Source organism: Plectropomus leopardus, chromosome 11, assembly GCF_008729295.1.
Source record: "Plectropomus leopardus isolate mb chromosome 11, YSFRI_Pleo_2.0, whole genome shotgun sequence".
NCBI lineage: Eukaryota > Metazoa > Chordata > Actinopteri > Perciformes > Serranidae > Plectropomus > Plectropomus leopardus.
The window spans coordinates 32,833,295-32,855,324 of NC_056473.1; the positions used below are offsets into that span (position 1 = coordinate 32,833,295).

Consider the following 22,030-nt stretch of genomic DNA (forward strand, 5'->3'; position numbering starts at 1 on the left):
AACAGCCGAGCCTCCGCTTCAGTCCATGTCCTCGGTTTAGAGGAAACCTGGACACAACACGCCGTGTGACTCCCCGCGCCCAAAGCTCAGCTGCACAGTTTTATCAGAAACAAAGGCAGCAGAGATGCCAAAAACCACAAAAAAGTACAATTATTAACCCTAAACTTAACAAACTAATAATGGGGTTAAACAAAAGACAAGCTTCTAACCCTGTGATACTCAATTTATGGCCCGCGGGCCAAATCTGGCCCCCCAACCATTTTCTAATTCACAGTAAAAATATTGGTTAAGATGGGGGATTACTGTTGTACTTTTAGTTTACATAATGTGCCAGAGCGCATAAAACAGCATCAGAATAGAGCTTGTTTATTGTTTGCCTTTGATGTCCTAAAATGCTAAAAATACCCAAAATCCTTGAAATGTCCTTAAATCTAAGAAATGCTCCAGAATCCTGAAAATGCCTCAAAATCATAGAAACGTCCTAAAATCTTAGAAATGTCCTAAAATCCTAGAAACATGTATGGGGCTGCGACTGGCCCCTGGCCTGCTGTCATTTTGCAAAATGGCCCCCAAACAAAGCGAGTTGAGCGTCCCTTCTCTGACCTAAACTCCCAAAATTCAAATAAACAAAAAGAGCTTCTCACTCCTTCGTAACTGCTTTAGTGCTCTGTGGAGAATATTCACCAACCAAACCACCAAAACACTGCAAAACAAACCTCAAAAATGGCCAAAAGGCTTCCAAAGTCACAAAGTTAATAACTAAAACACACAAATACACTAACTCAAAAACTGCTCGCTGTGTCACTCATGCAGATTAATTTAAACACAAAATAGAGGCCGGCTTTTGTTCGCACGGAGGTGAAGGGAGAGACCAATCAGCTGAGAGCGATCCTGTCCAAGGAGCCAATCAGCAGCCACCACCTGCCTGACAACACACACACACACACACACACACACACACACACACACACACACACACACACACACACACACACACACACACAGTGAGGGGAGGAGAGAGACACCTGACAGATCACAGCAGCAACATCAATACAAAAATGACCCTTTGAAACTTGGATCGTCATTTTTTTTCTTGTGCCGTGTTCACACACCTTGTACAAGCATAAATAAATAAATTCAAAAAATTGCCAAAAATCACCAAACATTTTTAAAGACAAAAGAAAATTTCCATTTAAAAAAAAAAAAGAAAACATGGCGTCTAAACCCAAAAGCCCGCACGTTTGGAAGGCGTGTTTTCTTCAAAAATCAGCAGTCAGAAATAATTACAAAATACAGCCATATAAAGTTGTACGTTCCTCCTGTAAAGACAAAATCAACACATAAAGCCGTCCCCGGTTACAAAATGATTTAGCATGCCTTCATTAATAACAAACAATCCCCAAGTTATATGTAAATATTCAGTTCTAATTCTGGTCTGAATTCATTATTTTTTAAATAATTTAAAAAGCTGACATGTAGTGCTGAAAAAGAACTAATAAGGAGTATTACCGGTTGTTTTGGAGAATGTGATGTCTTTAAATTGGCCTCAAAGTCATGGAAATTTATTGGTAAAAATATGTATGAACCAAGTCTTCAGCAAACGATCAAATTTGATCAATAACTGCTGCATCCTAATCACCTGTTTACTTCCGCTGACACAAACCGTTTTTTGTGCAGAGAACTGACCGTTACTGTTAAAACACGGACGTTCTTCCGATTAATTCAGGATTTTTTTTTCCTTTTTCCTTTTTTTAAGTGAACGTACAATCCGGTGAACAAAATAGCGCGAGGGAAAATGTCATTCATTTAAATCATGAAGACATTCTCTCTATTTGGTATAAATGGGAGGATTGTGTCCAAAACAGGAAGCATTTTTAATGACTTAGGAAAATTCCAGCATTTTGTGATGACCACAAATAAGACCTCTTGCAGCGCCGGTTAAAACCGTCACAAAGGCAAAAGCACATTTATAAACACAATTTATTTTTAATGTATTTGTCCTTATTTGAACTTTCAAGTTTAAACTTATACAGCCCGCCAAAATAAAACATGAACATAACTTAAATGGCACGAAGAGGAAAACGTCCACTTCTGGAAGACAAAAGAGACATCTGTCGGTGTAGGAACAGATTCGCTGACGGTACTCACACTTGACAAATGGACTCGATGTGTTTCGGAAACATTCTGTCTGATCCGAAATTTGATTCGAAGAAAAAAACTTCAGAGGAAATCTCTTTGGTCTTCAGTCTTTACGCTGTTGATGGAACGAATAAACAGTCTACATCTAGTGTAAAAGGACACACATGTCCAAAGGTAAGAGAATAATGTCCTGTAGTAAAACTTAACTGTTACACAGTTTGACGCCTTTACAACGTATAAAAAAATCTCTGAATGAAACTACGACCCACCGGTGACTGTAAACTGAGAGTTGGACCACAATGTTCAGTAATAAGTTACTTATTTAACTTTGCACCAAAACAGCAAACACCAAAAGAAATTTAAAAAAAGACAGAAACTGCATGTCACATGTTCAGAAACTTTAGATTGTCTGTTGTGGTAAAACGTAGCTGCTCCACCAAACACAGCAGCAGCTGATGATTGTGCTGTTCATGGCTGATGAGAGGACATGACGGCTGGTCTCAGAGCTGAGCGATTAACACACAAACTGTCTCTGAAGACGTCCACAACATTCGATCTGACTGCAAACACTGCATCACTCATATGCATGTTCAAAGAGCTTTAGATAACCGGATCATTCCTCCTGTCCACACCGGCTGTGCAGTAATACCTTAATGTGTTAAACTGTGAGGAATCAGGGATTACGTGTCTCCAAAAGCATCAGGGGTACTCAACCGGCTTTGTTTGGGGGACACTTTTGCAGAATGACAAGAGTCGCAGTCGCAGCAGCCCCATATGTTTCGAGGATTTCAGGACATTTCGAGGATTTCAGGATGTTTCTTGGACTTTAGGACATTTTTAGGATTTTAGGATGTTTCTCTGATTTTAGGATATTTCTACGATTTTAAGAGGATTCCAGGATTTTAGGACATTTCTAGATTTTTAGGACATTTTTTATGATTTTAGGGCATTTCTTGGATCGTAGGATATTTCTACAATTTCAGGATGTTTCAAGGATTTTAGGACATTCCTGGGGATTTAGGACGTTTTAAGGGTTTTAAAATGTTGCTGGTAGAATTTTGGGACATTTCTGGGATTTTAGGACGTGTCTTGCTTTTTGGGATGTTTCTAGGATTTTAGAACATTTTTCAGATTTTTTGGACATTTTTCAGATTTTAGAACATTTTCCAGATTTTAGGATGTTTCTTGGCTTTTACAACATTTCTCTGCTTTTAGGATATTTCCAGATTTTAAGACTTGAGGGGCTTAGCTAGGACCTCTGTCATAGGGGGCTGGGGATCCTTCACTGGCACTTGGTTTGATAAACAAGCTTTATTTTGATGCAGTTTTTTTGCACTCTAGCACCTTATCTGTATTTAAGTACAAATACAATTCCCAGTGTGAATCAAGTTATTTCTATTGTGAATAAGATGATGGTTGGGGGGCCACCTGGCACCCTGTTGGAGACCAGTTTTGTCATGAATTGAGTATCACGGACATACAGTAAGATCCAAAGTATGGGTGTAAAGGATTTAGTGCTGGGCTGAATAACATAACAACTAATGTAACGTATTACTTTGCTGCTGAGTATAAGATTTAAAAAAGGTAAATCTTATAAAAGATATCACTTCATGGCCAGCATGGCGAGGAATGATTACAGCAAGCTCTTAAAAGTACATATGGTATTTTAATATTGTATTGAAATAATTTGTAGAAATCCTAATTTATGTTATATGGCGTGTTGAGACAGAACACAAACCAATTTCCAAATTAATTTTCTGAATAAAACTGCAAAAACACTCAGTTTATTATTCACAAACAGCTGATGTACCATCTGTACCGATGTGAGCTGTAGCTGGCCGGGAACGCAATATGCACAAACTCTGTGTGTGTGTGTGTGTGTGTGTGTGTGTGTGTGTGTGTGTGTGTGTTCAACACGTTCTCATCCCAAGTCATCACATATCGTCACTTTGCAGTGGACTACTTATTACGCTCTTGGTATCCTTCTGCGTCATCTTTTGACATTTCAGGATGCCGCTACTATGATGTCACTAAAAGCACATGGTGAGATTAAGCTGCACGTCGTTATGTTTAGGCAACAAAAGCACAAGCAGGCACGGATGGTTAGGTTTAGGCAAAAGAGGCACATGGTAAGGTGTAGAAAAAAACAACACATTCACACGATGCAGACCAGACTCCTGCATGAAAGTCCGAGATTTGTTCGATCCATTCATCGCCCCTCCCGCCCGCCCTATAGGCACCCTCGCAGTCCTTATATTATGGCACTACCGTCGGCGTTTTAACCTCATCCAGCTGTGACAGGTTCTGTCCAGCTGCGTTCTCGACTGACGCCGCCTGTCTACTACGCTGTCCGTATAGTAACACCGCAACCTGCTTAGTAACACCGCAAATGGCTCTTATTAACCATTTCCTCAATTGATGGCATTCAGTGGTGTATGACGAAAAAGGTCGCTTTTGGCGTCAGAATCTTATATCGAAATCGCAGCAAAAGTGGCAGTATTTGAGGACTTTGGAATGAGAACCAACTGATGTTTTGTCACTTTTCATGTGTTACTAAACTCACCAGTTACTTTGTTATTTTCCATCATTTTCTTCCTTTTTTTCTCCTGTCTCGGTACTTTTATAGAGTAGATTCATAAGGCGCAGAGAGCGCCCTGCATTTTATGCTCAAGTTCAAAAAAGGAGGGAGAGGTTAGGCTTGTTATTTCTTTCATCAATAGGTCAAAACCCAAATATTGTCACATTTTCAACTTGCATGGAGCAAATTTGTGTGCATTCATGCCGTCAGTTCCTTGCATTGACTCTGCAGGTAATTGTACTTCTAACATTTGCTTTGTGTTCTGTCTGAACACCTTCAGAAACACTTTAGTGTCTAAATCTGAGGTTCCCTCTTCTTAACTGAAATAGAGGTGCTTTGACTAGAGAGATTCACTTTTTGTTATGTTGTTTATCATAGAGATGCAGTTCATCCCATCTCATCTTTATCAAAAATAAGAACATGAAAAACCATACTGCACCCTTTGTCACATCTTAACAGCTAACCTGCACCCAGTAACTACCTAATGTTCTTCTGAGCACGTCACTATTACACATAGCGTTTGAACACTTTAACTGGATCAGTTCCGTCACGTTTGGTTTTTCAATGTGAAGCACCATTGATATGAATGGGAGAGCTCTCTGGATCCAGTCATCACTGAGTCTCCCTCGACTGGATTAGAGGGAAGCTGCTCAGACTTGAGATTCACACCTTTTTAGCACCAATGATGAAGATGTGAGTGCGTTTGTGGTTCACAGCTCATCACTCGAGCAGTTCACAGGATCAGAGTCGTGCTGCCGTGAAACTCCGTGTGAAAATCCTATCAGTCTCGCTGGCGGCAGGTTTACGCCTCTGCATATGGCAGGTGATACTGCTCTTCCCTCTTGTTACACCGTTTGGCTACGATTGCCAAGTAGAGCACCAGCAGAATGAGCCAGTAGCAGGCGTAGAGTATCGTCCCCGCTATCAACAAGACTTTCTCCGTCTCGCTAAATGGCTCCTGTGTTTCACAGTAGACCGTATACGCCACACCTCCCAGCAGCACCATAGCCCACACTGTGACGGGCACAGCACCAATGACGTTGACCACGATCTTCCTGCGGCCCGAAGTGCCCCATCCGGCTTTGTTGATGGTGAGCAGGGCAAATATTTTGGCAGGGAGCAGGCTGGACATGTAGAGCAAAGAGTAGAGTGACATGAAGATCATGACCAGGCTGCCACGCAGGAAACAGGCGTAGGTGGCCTTTACCATCCCAACCAGTTGGACAGTCAACAGGAAGAGCAGGATGTTCCACAACCTTCCACGGTAGAAGAGATGGATGACCGTGGCCACTAGGAAGAAAGGGAAGAAGCCGGTGACCACGGACTCATAGGTCATCCAGAGGCTGTGCTTGTGGAACCACAGAGCGTTGTAGAGCCACTCGCGGAAGTACGACTTGCTCCATCGAGTCTGCTGGTTGAGCCAACGCAGATACTGGGTCGGTGTTTCAGTCTGGCACTGTGATCGCGCCGTGAACTTTGTCTTGTAGCCGAAGCTGAGCACCCGATTGGTGAGGTGGCGGTCATCGCCAAAGCTGCACTTGGAGCCTAAGAAGGTCTGGTGGTACCAGGGCTCCAGGAAGCGCTGGAGCAAAGAGTTCCTATACATCCCCAGAGGACCGCTGATACACTGGACACAACCGAAGTAGGACTGGCAGGCCCGCTCGATGTTGAAGGCCATCCAGTAGCGTACACTGCTGAGGAAGGAGATCCACGAGTCGTACTTGTTCAGGATCTGGAAGACAAGAAAGTTAAGAGAAACTAGTCAGAATGAGTCAACAAAGGAAAAGGATTTTCTGTACATTTATGAGAGTCTAAATCGACTTTCAAACCAGACATTTTTGTCTTGAGTCTTCATTATACTATCTGATTTCTGAATACTTTAAATGACTGAAAGGTTTTATATTTTACCTGCACGTCTCCACCGACCCCTCCAACCATCGGATCTTCCTCAAGGATCTTCAGCATTTCTATGGTACATGCTGGGTCTAGAACTGTGTCCGAGTCACACACCTTAAAAAAAGGACGCAACAAATTCAGGGTGCAAAAATGTTGGAAAATATACCTCCATTGGTCAAATTAAGGATGCATGTGTCTCAGAATTAGAAATAGAAATTATTTATGCTAAAATCCATGAGAGAAATGAGAGGGTGCTGACAGAGATCCCAGCTGGTTCATTTTGACTGCACAGCACCGGGTCAGCTGTGGACACGTCCTTTGACCCACAGCAAGTGCACAGAGGACATGCAGCAGCTGGCTACGATGAGGGAGCTGGTTGTTCAACATACGTCCATCAGTTTGTAGAGAAAATAAGTGACCTTTAATGCCTGAAAGTCCAAACTAAGGTTTGCGTTTATGTTACATTGTACACATTGATCCAGTAAGTTACTGTTTTACAATGCAATGTGAGTGCACTAATAAACTACATCACATATCAATGTCCTGTCAACACCTACATCCTGTTTTCACCTACATCCCATCGTCACTGCCTACGTCCTTTGGTCATCACCCATGTCCTGAACTCATCATCACCTACACGCTGTCATCATCACCTACATCCTGCTATCATCACCTACATCCTGCTATCATCACCTACACTCTGTCATCATCACCTACACTCTGTCATCATCACCTACATCCTGTCGTCACTGTCTACGTCCGGCCGTGACCTACATCCTGTCCTCATCACCTACATCCTGTCTTCATCACCTACATCCTGTCTTCATCACCTACATCCTGTCGTCATCACTTAAGTGAGGTGCATCTCCCAAACTTGACATTTTTTGGTTAGATGGGCTCTCAGCTCTTCTCATATTCTCTCATTTAGAGAAAGAAATTAACAAAATGCCTGAATTTTAGTGATTTCTTTCCAACTGACTCTTTATAAAGTCGTCACACCTCCTCTCCCCGTGGGCTCCCGTGTCTGATTTCGTTTTCCTAAATTTCCCTTTACTGGTTCTGGTGATAGCCTGCAAGAACTTCCTGTAATTGGTCCCAAAGACTGAAAGTCTAAAAAAAAAATGTTTTGATGTTAGAAATGGTTCAGTTTGATCTGAACCGAGGCAGGTCAGATTTTTTGGTCTGGGCTTTGGTGCAGGGAAGTCTCACACTGTAACTTTGGCTTTGATCAAACTGAATTGTCTGAAAATCCAGACCAAACAGGTTAGCTGTCAAAGGGCCTAAATAAATACGTTAAATCCAATGTTGATTTTTAAGATCTGACAGGCTACTGGAATGGGTTTTAGGTGAGGAACAGAGGTTTAAAATATAGTTTGGTTTAAATTTAGGGATAAGACTGAACCTCAGTGTTTGGTTTAATTTAAGGTTACAATTGTCTGCAGAAACTCAACACATAAGCACACATAAAAACAATTTTACCTTATGGTATATTACAGTGCAGTTTAAGCACTAGTCTAACGTTGCTATTTTTAAAAAGTCTGACAAACAAATACACTGTTAGCATTCACAGCATGTTTGTTTTTAAATCTCTGTCATTCAGAGGAGTGTTGGCATCAGTATGCACCAGCACAGGAGCAGAGCAGATATCAGTCACAGACAATACAGCTCACTAAAATTTTATCTGGCTGGAGTGTGCAGATGAATATAAATGGGCCTCCACTGCTTGCTCCGTCTAATGTGATAATTTTTGGCTACTGCTGCACACACGCAGCCATCCCTATGTTCACAGTTGTATTAGTGTTTAATGGAAATCCTTTAATATTGGGCCTCCTGCCAAAATATAATGTTAACTTAATATTAGAGAACTTTTTGGAAGATCAAAACGCTCCAAAGTCACTGCAGTAACTAAACAGCAAAATGGAAAAGGACACATTGTCTTTCAGCAGGAGTTAGAAACTACACAGCACCAAAACATATACGCAAAATAACAAAAGTTTTACAAGGACAATGATACATTATGGGCCAAAAAACTGACCACGGTGGTAATCTGACCAAAACATGGTGATGATTTATGATTATTATTACTATTTTGAAGGAAGATTGATATCATGAGAAAATCTGCAGGTGCCAACTTCAATCAGAGTATTTCAAACTTTTTTGTCTGAATTCATCCGTATTGGAAATCAAATTTGAACTCCAAATTGTTATTTTTTATCAATGATAGCAGCACAGCTCTAAGCACGGCGATGTCAGCCCGTCTGTCATACATCCAACACTTTGATCCAGACTGAAATATCTCAACAACTACAAGATAAACAGCACTTTTGGAGAAACATGCATGGTCCCAAGAGGATGTATCCCAACAGCCACTTTTACACAGACATCACACTAAAGGGGCAGCAAGGAAGTCCCCCCCTGATTTTTACACAGAACCAAACAATGGCGTCATTGTTCCACTGCAGTGTGTGATTATACACTGCATAGCCGCATCCATCCGGGCGTGACGTTAAACACACGAGCGTCTGCCTCTAGTGTGACAAATAATATATATGACAATAACAAAGGCATAACTTCTCAATGTTCGTAATTTACCTCATTTGGCATACTTTGTGTCATGTGGTGGCGCAACACCACTAAGTGACGTAAATTAGGTAAATTATATTATTTGCTTGTTTGCACTGGTTAGATGGAGAAAAGTTTACCACAGTTAATTTCAGCATAATGCCAACAATGTTTTGATACAAAGCTGCTGAATTACCTGTAAAACTAATGGCATTCCCATCAGCCTCAGCAAGTTAAGGGGCACACGACCAGTTTTTAAAAAAGTAAAGATAGGCAGACTATTTTCTAGCAATTATTGGGTTAAAAAACAAACACTGGATCCTACATTTCCCATAATGCAAGCAATATTAGTTTTTCAATTGGCCCTTCCAGCCTGGAACACACGCCCAACAAACTCCACACATTTAGTTTGTAACTCAGGCTTTCCGTTAAAAATATGAAATCGAGCCAAAGCCGATTCGATCCTGGTGATCGTCAGAGTTATTTTCTCAGACTTCATAATCTGTTCGTGGTTAGTAAACAGATCAAAATGATTAAAATTGGTAACTTCAGTTCTAATGTGGTCCCAAAACTTTTATGTACTCAGAAGCACATGTGTGCTGTTTTCAGTGCCTGTGGCCCTTACCTGCACATAATCCACACTGTCCCCCAGTGCTTTGAAGGCTGTGTACATCACCTCTCTTTTCCCTCCCCACTCCTGCATGATGCAGGAGTAGCGGCAGCCTCTGACTAGCCGAGCCACTCGCGCGGCCTCCTCCATGTGCACTGTGCTCCTCCCTCCGCCGCCGACTCCTCCTCCTCCACTCCCATCACTGTGGTAGTTACCCTTCCACACCATACTGCCGGCCTGGTCGGCCCCGCCCATCACCTCCTGGAAAATGTCAACCATGTAGCGGTCCTCGGGGCGGTTCCCGTCCACCACAAGCACCACCTTCAGGCCCGGGAAGGAGATTCGGCGGACACTGCGCAGGCACTTCCTCAGGTAGTCTGGGTCCTCCTGGTAGGCGGCGATGCAGAGAGCCACGGAGCGACGGAGGTGCTGAGGACGAGAGGGGTTCCTCATCTGCCGATGCTCCAGAAAGGCGAAAAGGCTCTGGAGGAAGAGATGGAGGGAGAGGAAGGCACCATAGAGGCCAAAGGAGAGGTGGTGCTGCTCAGTGTGGATGAACTGGTACCCTTTAAAACAAAGAAAACAACAGTTTTAAAAAAACTTGATTCATCATTTATCTAAGTGTCTCTATGTGTTTATGTTTGAACTTTACAACCTGTGACATAGGCCAGCAGGATGGTGAAGAGGACCACCGCAGCAAAAAGGGTGGTGATGACGATGTTCAGCGCATTCCTGCAACGAGAGGGCATCTGCAGGTGGAGAAAATTTGAGATGTCAGGCGTCAGTTTGAGAATCAGACAGTAAGACGACACACGTTCAGGGATTCGTGAAATGAAGATGAGGAGGAAGAGGTCAAACAGCTGATAGGATAAAAAAGGGTGAAAGTGTCCAGAGAGCGAAAAGACACAAGGTAGGCAGGGAAAGAGAATTTGCTCCATGTAAGGAAATACTTTGTAAAACATACAGGGCTCAGCCCAAACCTATAAAGACGGGGGCATGCTCTCCAAGGAGGATGCTGATGTGGTTCAGCGGTGTATCATGCAGACACAACAGGATCTGTTTTTTACAGGTAGCATAAAGTGGACTCGGTAAGGTCCTTTCTGGTAAAGTATGCTGCATTATTTGTCGATAAACTCAAAGGACTCTTAGACTGAAGGGGGCATGTGACAAGATTTGTGTCATAATTCAATAATGTGGTTATTTTATTTCCCAGAAGTTTACTGCAGTTTTGCACGTCATTCAATTATTTTTTTTTACTCCCTAATGTCAGTATCAGCATCAGCCCCAAAAAGTCCATATTGGTTGGGCAATCCATTTAACTTATTTTAAATAGTCAACTTTGTTGTAAAGTTTTAGCAAAGTCACCCAGAATGGCTGGACTTTGGATGAATTTGCCAGAATTGTTGTGATTGTGTTCAGTTGAGGTGGTTCGGGCATTTGATCAGGATGCCTCGTGGGCGCCTCCCGCTGGAGGTGTTCTGGGTACGTCCTACTGGTAAGAAGCCCCGGGTCAGACCCAGAACACGCTGGAGGGATTACATATCTCATCTGGTTTGGGAACGCCTTGGGGTCCCCCAGGAGGACTAGAAAGCGTTGCTGGGGAGAGGGACGCCTGGACTGCTCTGCTGAGCCTGTTGCCCCGGCGACCCGGCCTCAGATAAGCGGACGAAAATGGATGGTTGTTGTGATTGCGTTATTGTAACATCATCGAAGGACTGATTTATTACTATCTTAATGACACAAAGTTGAAGGAATTTAGGAAACCTAAAAGATTTGAGGCTTCTGGGAGCCCCAGAGGCCACGCCCCTGCTCCGCCTCTGGTGCGGCGACACACACGTGAGGATACGGAGCCTGTTATTCAGGACATGAAAGGGTGAATATGAACACAGGTCTGTTGTACACGTCAGGTGAGACAGGGAGCGGGGCCTCTGGAGTCTGACTGAAGGCTCTGAGAGAGAGCTGCTAATTTCTCATTAGCTGACCCAAGTGCCATTTCCTGTTTTTCCTGTTAAATCTTTCATCAGCCACCACATCTGAAAAGACACCGTCATCAGTCACTGACATCAGGGAGGCACGGTGCCAGAAGCACAAGACGAAATACTGTGCGGTCGTTTAGAGTTGCCATGACCTCTAATATTACTCAACTCCTGCTGTAATTAGCAGTTCTGCACTGAAACAAACCTTCATGGAGTCTGTAATTCAACACCTCCACAGATTATCCGCAGATTTTAGGAAAAAAAAGGTAAATTTATATTGTCCATTGCATAACAAGCAAACAACAACAACAAAACATTCCCACTAAATTCTGCAGTTTTTCATTCTGGATAACAGCTGAAATCTACAAATTTAAATATCCAGCCATTTTGTATTTCTCTTCTAGGGTTTTTGACAATTTGTCTTTAATAAAACAATTCTTCTTCTTCTTTTTTTTTTTTTTTTTTTTTTTTTTTTAGGATAAAAAACATGTTTGTTAGCTCAGTTAGTAGCAAAAAATCCCAGCTGGGGATGCTTGTCACAATTTCTTTATGATTGGTTGTCACGTGTTGCTCTTTATATTGTTATATAAGGATTTAAAAAATGCATGTTTTTCTGTTTATGTTCCTAAGTCCAACAAACACCAGACTTTCACCCGCAAGCCTGGCGGGCACTTCCTATATGAAATAAGTCAAACAATCATGTTTTTTTTAAACGTTAACTAAACCTAAGTACATGTTTTTGTTGACATCCTGGGATTGGTTGTCACATGCTATTGTTGCCTAATCGTTACCATGTGCTTTGTTTTCAAAATGTAGCATTGTGTTTTTGTTTGTTTGCTTGTTTGTTTTCGTGTTTTGCCTTAATGAGTTAGATCTTCTAGTTTGAACATGTCAAATAAAATAAGACAACAATAATATTAAAAAAATGCAAATACAACAATATCCAATGCTCACCGCACATAAGCAGTAAACAAACATGAGTAGATGCAGGACGATACCTACGGTAGTGTGTAAAATGTAAACATGTAAGTCCACTGACAAAGCAGCAATACATGACAACACGGGATGAGAACGTGTTGCCATGACACATTGACAGGGAGTCTATGAAGAAAACCGTTTTTGAGTGATTTAATTAAAGTAAAAAATGTGAGCGCTAAACCCGCTCTCCCCTACTGTTCCTATGGAAACCAGTCTACTGCTCCCACAACATCTGCATCACTGCGACTACACAAACACACACTGGTTCAGAGGTGATGGTGCTCACCTGGAAGTTCATACAAAGAGTTGAACACCACCTGTCCATCTGTTCTCCCCTCCTTCATCTCCCCTCCCCCCTCCTCCCATCAGCCCCTCTGGCGCTCCCTCCGTCCCTCTCTCTGGGTTAATAGTGCTAATTAAAGGCTGGCCAGAGTTTGGCCAGAGCTCGGGACCAGTCGAAACGGAGAAACAATTCTGCCCTTTCATTCATGAAATTACCTCCTGGCCCCCCTCCTCACCCTCACCCTCACCCTCACCCTCCACCCCCACCCCACCTGGCCGGCCAAGCACAGCAGAGACAGGCTGATATTTATATTATTACATTCAGCTCTGTGGGACAAACTGGCACAGACAGATTTATCCGCCTCTCTGAGTGGATGTATAGATTTACATCCTGGCACTGAATCACAGTTACTCCACAGACTCGGCATGAGAGATCCAGGAGAAAGTGTCCGTGCGATATTCAGGTAATGACGGAAAGGGGCATTTTGCAAATAGAAGATTTGGATCACATACAAAACATTTTCGTCCTCAAGTTTTGTTTTCGTGTGTCATCGCTGTCATTTAGAGGGTCTTAAGTATCATCTCAAAACCAGAACTTTCTACTGACAGTTGACTGATTTTCTCTAAAATTTCAGTTCTCTCCTTTTCTGTTTTTGTATTTCATATCCTGATACTGACTCTGGACAGATTATTCTGGTAAAACTGGTATTGTATTCATTCTGCTGTTGAAAAGCATCAGTAAAAAAAGATTAAAAACTGACATGTCCCAGAGGTTCAGTGCATTTTTTGGTTTACTCAATCAATACATTTAAATTGAATTATTTAAATAAGTGATTAAATTAATCTATTTGTTTGATTTTTTTAATGCAGAAGATATTCCTCGCTTTTCAGGTCTGTCTCTCCAGTATTCTCATTATGATGGAGATAATTGAAATTTAAGTTTTGTGGCTCAGAACATTGTAAAATGCTTTCAAAACATTTAACCCTTTAAAACCTGAGTAAATAGGTGTATTTCTTTTCTTCTTTTTTTTAAATGACGAAAAAGGCAATGAGAAATTTAGATATGAAGATATGGCCCAAAACTTAACAAGAAATCAGTAAAAAGTTACAGGAAAATAACATGAAAATAAGCACATAAAAGTAAAAAATAAAAAATAAAAATTAGTGAACAAAATACTATTATTATTTTTTTCCTGTTTTCTGATAATTTTCTGATAATCCTCCCCCTTTTTAAAAACAAATTTTCAGGTCTTCTTTTTATTTGTTGGACATTTCTTGCCAAGTTGATGCTGATGATGGTTTTTTGGGTTGTTATTTTTAAAATAAATCAAACCAATTTTCAAACTGGGTTAACAAAGGGTTAAACAGCTTGTGAAAGGCATCTGAACCCAGCACAAGAAAACTGCCAATCCAGGTTTTAAAGGGTTAAAAGCATTTTATCTCAGAAAAAGTGTCCTTAGTCTTGATAAATTGCCCAACACACGGTCAAAAATAGGGACTTTTTTTAGATAGTAGGAGAGCCACAAGGTTAAATATTGCGCTGCATGTTATATCAGGATATGCAGATACATGCCATTTTTGACACTGAGGGCAACAGAAAAAAGAGCTTCTGCTGGATTTGTGAACTTCGGTGGATTAAAGGAGCGGGCCAAGGCAGTGTGGTCCCAACATCCCGGGGCCACAGGCCAGATAACAAGCAGACAGTAACATGGACTGTTTGATTGGAGGGCCACAATCACCAGAGGGGGTTGTTGGCAGGCCGGGAGCTGGGATTAGTCTCGGCACTTTTCGGGGAAAGGTGCAATTAGCCTTAAGGTTACATCTGCCGGGCGATCCCGCCTGCAGCGTGATGACAGTGGATGACTTTAGGTTTCTCAAATGTTACTGCTGATTCCCGTGTACCATGATGAAAAAAAAGTCTGAATTCCTGCAGAATTCACAAAATGGTCAATAAAGAACATAAGTTGGCTTGTCTTCAGAGGGTTTTTTTTTCCTATCACATCTACGGTCCAACAGAAACCAAACCCCAAAATGATCAGTCATCAAAATTGTGAAAAGATGACTGTTAAAAAAAACTGCAGACACATTAAAGGAGTGATGAGCAGCATCAAAATAGAGCTTTATTAAAAATGTGCCAGTGGAAGATCCCCCACAACCCACGACAGAGGTCCTAACTAAGCCCCTGATGTCCTAAAATCATAGAAACTTCCTAAAATCCTTGAAATGTCCTTAAATCTTAGAATCCTTCCGAAATCTTAGAAATGTCCTAAATTTTTAGAAACATTCTAAAATCATGGAAATGTCCTAAAATCATAGAAACATCCCAAAATCATAAAAATGTCCTAAAATACTAGAAACGCCCTAAAATCCTGGAAATGTCCTTAAATCATAGAAGTGTCCGAAAATGATAAAAACTTTCAAAAATCCTAGAAATGTCTCAAAATCCTGAAATCTTAGGGGCCCCTGGCCTCCTGTCATTCTGCAAATGTGGCCCTAAAGCAAAGCAAGTAGAGTATCCCTGCCTGTCGTCTTCAGTGTGAATTTAGTCCCTCTGGATAAACATTTCGGAAGAAAATAAAAAACGTACTGCTGCAGCCGTTGATTGCTAATTCACATCTGGAGTGATTCTGTAGTGATGCTGCTCACGTTCGTGCTTCACGCTTACATCCAGATGCAGATCAGTTTGTTTGATAGAAAAGCTCTCCAGGATGCAGAAAACGCCAAATGTCCAAATTAAGAGCAGGTAAACTTGTAATTAAAGGAGTCATTCTAGAGCTAATCAACATTTCCAGGAAGATAAATGAACTAAAATCTGTGGTAATGTTCCCAGTGTTATGCAGGAGTGGCAGTGCAACATGGGAGGGATTTCCTGCATCTGACTGAATGAGCTGGGAGTCCAGGTGAAGAGGTGGGGAGGTGTTTTTGGCTTTGGGACAGGGACATTTGCCCAGCTGAGGGAGAAGGGAGAAGGGAGGGGAAATACAGCTGGAAAAAAGTCTGTTGGTTGGAGTGACAGAAGGAGGGAGGGAAGTTAGGAAACAGGTCGTGATGGAGACAAAGATGAAGTATTGGACGGCAACATGCACTCAGTACATCCTTATATGTCACCACTAATTAACAATCAGGTGCATGTTCAATAAAGGATCAAATATGGCATAATGGAGGTCAAAATTCAAGAGGCAGGCCTGAGAAATGTCCTACAATCCTAGAAACATGTACGGTGCTGCTGAGACCGGCCCCAAACCTACTGTCATTCTGCAAAGTCAAAGCAACTGAGGTGTCCCCCCCATGTTCTTAATTCATGTTCGCCATGACATCATTATCAATGCAAAGCCGGCAGCAAACAACTTAATTAAAAAACCCAATCTCTTCATATCACTGACATGAAGAGATTGAGTTTTTTAATTGAGGAATACATGAACACTTAACTGACTTTGATTTTGTTTCTGTTAAGTGTCTTTGAGCATTGTCAAACACACTCTCTAAATAAAATGCATGATTATTATTATTATTATGATTATTATTATCATTATTACAAATACCTGATTTCAGGGTAATTTTCCACTAGAGGGCTCTCTTTTTTTTACCTCCACTCATGATTTCTGCAGGAAACTGTAGCACAAACTCCTCTTTTACAGACCTCATTACATAATGAGGAAAGTGAGCTGGGTCGAGTGTGTGTGTGTATGAAGTTTGGAAGCTGCTTCAGGATGTCCACTCAAAACAAACATACAAAAAAGAAAAATGCCTGAATTGTGTCAAAGTCTGCTTGATACCAATTATTTCATACTACATGCTACTGAAATGGGCCCATACAGCCTTTAAACCCTGACATCAGTCTTATTATGCCTCCTAATGATGGCGGTGCTAATATCCTTCAGTTTGTCTTTATAGCACATATATAGCGCATATTTTGAGACCAACTATGAAATTAGGTTGCCAAATACTGGTTAGACAACGTCACCACATTCCCATCCCAAGTCGTCACATGTTGCACTTTGCAGTGGACGTCCGTGTCTACATATTACGCTCACGGTATCCTTCTGCGTCTGCTGTTGACGTTCCAGGATGCCGCTACCATGATGTCAACACAAGCACATGGTGGGATTTGGCAATAAAAGGACATGGCAACCAAAGCTGGGACGTCAACAAAAACACATGGTCCTGATTATGGTGCAATAGCACGGATGGTTAGGTTTGGGGAAAAAAAGCCACGTGGTTATGTGTAGCAAACAAATATCACATTCAGACGGGAAGCAAACACCAGAATCGTGGATGAAAGTTTAGGGTTTGTTGGACCCATCCACCGCCCACTAACATTAGTGAACCACGAGCTTCTGGTCACACCAACGTGTTCTTATCCAAAGTCGTCACATATTGCCACATTGTAGTGGACTTTCTCGTCTACATATTACGCTCTCGGTATCCTTCTGCATCTGCGGTTGATGATCCGAGATGAAGCAACCGTGACGTCAACACATGCACATGGTGGGATTATGCGCACGTGGTTATGTTTAGGCAACAAAAGCACATGGCAACCAACACCAGAATGTATATTAACGTACTATATTTTTTGCTGCGTTCGCAACTGAAGACGTCCAGCCACATACATACCATATGGACACGAAAGGTGGCTTTTGGAGTCGGGATCTTTAGGCTGAAAGCTCTCTCTACAAAAGCTGCATTATTTCACAACTTTCAGACCAAATATGGCTGTATCAACAAAACTCCTGAATGTGTTGAAATGAGCAAAGGTGCGTTTTAGTGGTTATATTAGTGGTTTATACTAAACTGAAGAATATGTTGTTTTCTTCCTTTTAAAGTCACACGTCTTGCTTTAATCTTGTTCCTGGTAGTTTACTGGATTACATTTGGCCACTACACATTAACTGACTGTTATCGCCGATCTGCTTTTTTTTTTTTTTTTTTAACTAAACAGAATGTGCCGTTTAAAGTTTATCTGCTTCACCTGAGGTCTAACAAGCAGCCTGTCAAATACCAGCAGGCTTTTGTGTAAAAGGCAGCCGGAGCGGGCAGGTCCAGCACGGCGGTGATGCCATGGAAAATCAAACAGGCCGGCGTTTTCTTTGGAGATGCCAGAAGCCTTCAGACAGTCGCTCTGAGGCGCTCAACTGTTTCCTAACGGTCACTGTCTGCCTCCACAGAGGGAAAAAGCAGCACGTGGAGTTCATGCCAGGAGGCAGCACAAATACACAAACACAATATGTGCACAATTTAACTACACTTGAGTATTTTTTTTCACCTCTTTTCACAGCAATTAAAGCAAAAATGAACAGCAGTCTTTAGTCCTGTTCAAGCGATTAGCTGACTGACTCACTCGCTCACACACGCTCACACACGCTCACACACGCTCACACACACGTTCAGTGTCAGGCAGAAAAAAATATTTTCTCTACCTCACATTGCAACCACAAGCCAGAACACACAACTCTTTGTCCTGCATTTTCTAACTAAGCTTTAATGTTGCTTCCTCCAGTTTTTCCATAACTTTCCATTCAGTTTCAGTCGTTCTTCAACATGTCACATCTCTACTTTCATTCATTCTTTTTTTACCCCAACATGAACCATTACTCAAACCCTTATCTTAGCTAATCCTATCAGATCCTAATCTCAAACCAAAAGTTTAAATGCTAACTGACCCTTCAGAAGTGCAGACCACCAAAAGACAGATTTTGTTTCTGTCCCAGTGGGGGAACTTTACATCATAAGGTGCAAAATATATTTAGAAGCTCTTACCTTCCTGATCCAGTGGACCCTCCGTCTTGGTCTCCCCCCAGATCTCCGTCCGCCTGGTCCGTCCGTCGAGCCGGGACGTCCAGCCCTCTCCTCTCCTCAGCACAGCGCTCTCCTTGTTCTGTACCCCTCCTTCCACTTGCTCACAAACTACATCTTTATTCCAGCTTGCTCGCTTAATTCAGGAGATCCCACATCCAAAAATACAGCAGGCAGCTTTAAACCACCACCCTCCACCACTTCTCTGAGCCAGCCTCCCTGCTGCCTGCTCCTCCTCCTCCTCCTCCTCCTCCTCCCCTCTATCTCCCAGGACTGTCCCAGGGCATGTAGCCCCCCAGCTGTGATCAGAGGTGCTCAGCCAGCAGCTGGTGCAGCCGTGCGTCTGTAGATCGCAGGTTGGGGGCAGCAGCTAGTCTCGTTTCTGCTCTCCATCCCGGCTCCTGATTTCCACCAGGGATGCTGAAGGTGAAGATCCTGGCCTCGTCCTCAAGTCTGCTCCCTGCAACGAAACATCCCCAGGTTTCCTCACCCTCCCCCTCTCTCTCTCTCTGTCCTGTGCTGCAGTATCAACTCTGCATCCTCTGTTTGCAGCAGAGCCTAAATCCTGCTCCCCCTCTCCTCCTCTGTCACACTGTCCCGCCTGCCTGGCAGACCGACACTGCTGAGCTTCTCCACCACAGCTTCCCTCTCTGTCTCCTTTAACCTCCCTAACACACACACACACACACACACACACACCTCGCCTCCCCTCCCTGGACACCCCAGCTCCCTATCTCTCTGCAATGCAGCCTCCAACAAGCCCGGGGACTGTTTAACCGGAGCCCCCCTCTCCTCTCCACCTCTCCGCCTGACTCAAAGCATCCTTTATGGGCTTATTTATCTACCCTCCCTCCCTTTTTCCCCTCCTGCTCCGAGGCTGAGCTGCTGACGTGCTGCAGGTTCCTCGCCGGGCTGGCAGCCTGAGACAAACTGCAGCACAGCCTCTGAGAATCGATCCGCGACTGCCAAAGCTGCTCAAACACATTTCATTCACGTCAGGTAATAGAGTGCACGTTAAAACGAACTCTCAGAGGGAAATAAGGCTGAAGTGGCTTCACTTAACCACCTCATTTATGTCCTTTCTAACACTCTGCATCCTCCTCTCTGGCCGCCTGACTGTGACACACGTCAGACACAGTAATTACTGTAATGCTCCCTCTCACGGCTTCAGCTCTCTCTCTGTCGCTGTGGAAACAGAGTAAAGCTAACTGGTGACCATATTACAGGCTCCAGACTGTCAGAGCAAACCGAACAAAAACACGAACAAAAGGTTGTTGGGTTTTTTTAAATATAAATTTAACCCTTGACACCCAGTAGAGTGACATCACTTGTCTTGTGCTGCGCTCAAATGTTGTTCACTGGTATTTAAATCTTTGAACCCGGAGCAGCAAATTGGTGCAATTCTTTCAAAAACACATGAAAAAAAATAAAAAGGCAACTCGGCAAGAAATGTTCCACAAATTGTAGGAAATTTTCAAATTTGAAAATGATCTTAAAAAGCTTTAATTTTTTTTTTTTTTTTTTTTTTTTTTTACCATTTTTTAAAAAAATATTAGGATTATATAATAAATATTTTGGGGGGGGGGGGGGGGGGGGGGTTCTGGTTATTTTCTTGTAACTTTTTGCAAATATTCTTTCCATTTATTTAAAGAAATCGAGCCAATTCGCTCAGGTTTCAAAGAGTTAAAACCTGTGACTTCGAGAACAGTGTTACATCCTATTAAAATACAACGTCAGCTAATATTCAAATGATCCTTTGTGTTTCGCAGAGGCACAGCCTTCCTTTTGACCTTGACTGTAATAAGCACTCAGCAGGCAGCGGTGTGAAGCTCACTTTGAGTTGCTCAAAGGCAGAGACGCTTTGCTAGAAACTTCTTCTAGTGTCTCATGGGATTTTAATATGGCTTTCACTTACGACCATCGTCTGGTTGACAGTATGAGAAATAATCGTATAAATAAAACATCAGAGGACATCTGTGCATTCACAGTGAGCTCAGCTGGTAGCGTTTAGGTTTGGGTGTAACAGTTTCACAGTATATCCGGGTATTTAGAAATCCCAAAGGTTTTGTTTTTTGTTTTTTAATACCATATTAAATCCAGACGCTCCTCTTTCCATTAAACATATTGCATGTAGTGCACAGCAGGCACCACCAGAGCTCACACTACATTTACACTGCAAACCTTAGTGCTCAATTCAGATTTTTTTCTAGATCCAATTTTTTAATGTAGCTGTTAAAATGATCGTTTTAAAATGTGGCTAATATCAGACTCATTTGTGAATTTGTCACGGTCCTGATGTGGCTCGCATGCCAAAAAGAACAAGACGTCACATTCAGCATGCTGTGTAGACTTCAGTGGATGTGCACGCCACAACCTTGCGAAACCACGGACCTATATGCTGGTGCAGACGTCGCCAGAAATGCAAATAATCAGGCTAAAAAAATCTACTGTGTAACATTTTCAACTGCTGTGAAAAATGGAAAAAATAATGCTTTTTTCCGTCATTCATGTGCAAATCCACCTTCGACCACAATGTGAGCTGCAATGCATTGCTGTCGGGCAGAAAACAACCTCCTATCTGCAAAACTGCTATTTTTAAGGACTTTGAAAAAAAAAATCTGTTTTTAAAAGGATCCAATGGAGAAAGGAAGTTTAGTCACAAGTTTTTTAAATACATTTCATTGGCTGAGAAATGGTAAACCCCAATGATAGATGTACAAGGGGACCAATATAATTAATTTAAGAGAAAAAAAAAATGAAATGGGCACCGGCAGTGGGTGAATGAGACAAAGAGCTTCGTCAGTCTCTGCCTATGCCCAGGTGCAGTTAGGTAACCCATCGACGAGCAAAACGGACAGACAGACGGATGGACGGACAGACGGACACACGGACGGAGTTTTCTTCATTTTATAGCAGGATGTCGATCTAAAGTGTTGTAAAACTCGCACTGAACTCTGATACAGGTCGCATGGCTGCTCAGACTGAAGACTTCACACTGACATTCAACAATCACATCTGGGTCACATTGGAGGGAAAAAATCAGATTTGGGCCGCCGGGGCTCGCAGTGAATCCAGTGTCCACTAGTGAGCCCCTGCACTTTTTTGGAGGGGAAATTTCATATGAAATCATTGGTGTGCCCATTTAACTAAAAAAAAAAAAACACTCGTATAACATGAACACCCATCAGGCCTCACGCAAGAACATCACTCAAACAA

The 22,030-nt window shown here is 42.3% G+C and overlaps 1 protein-coding gene across 1 annotated transcript; it reads right to left on the reverse strand.

The window, feature by feature from the left end:
- Positions 1-5,258: 5,258 nt before the first annotated feature.
- has3 (hyaluronan synthase 3) lies at positions 5,259-18,833 on the reverse strand. Its single transcript, XM_042496716.1, has 5 exons — positions 18,779-18,833; positions 10,441-10,534; positions 9,801-10,351; positions 6,626-6,727; positions 5,259-6,449 (listed from the first exon to the last, which is right to left on the reverse strand). The coding sequence occupies exons 2-5, from the start codon at positions 10,532-10,534 to the stop codon at positions 5,520-5,522; spliced, it is 1,677 nt and encodes a 558-aa protein (XP_042352650.1). The 5' UTR covers positions 18,779-18,833; the 3' UTR covers positions 5,259-5,519.
- Positions 18,834-22,030: the final 3,197 nt, after the last annotated feature.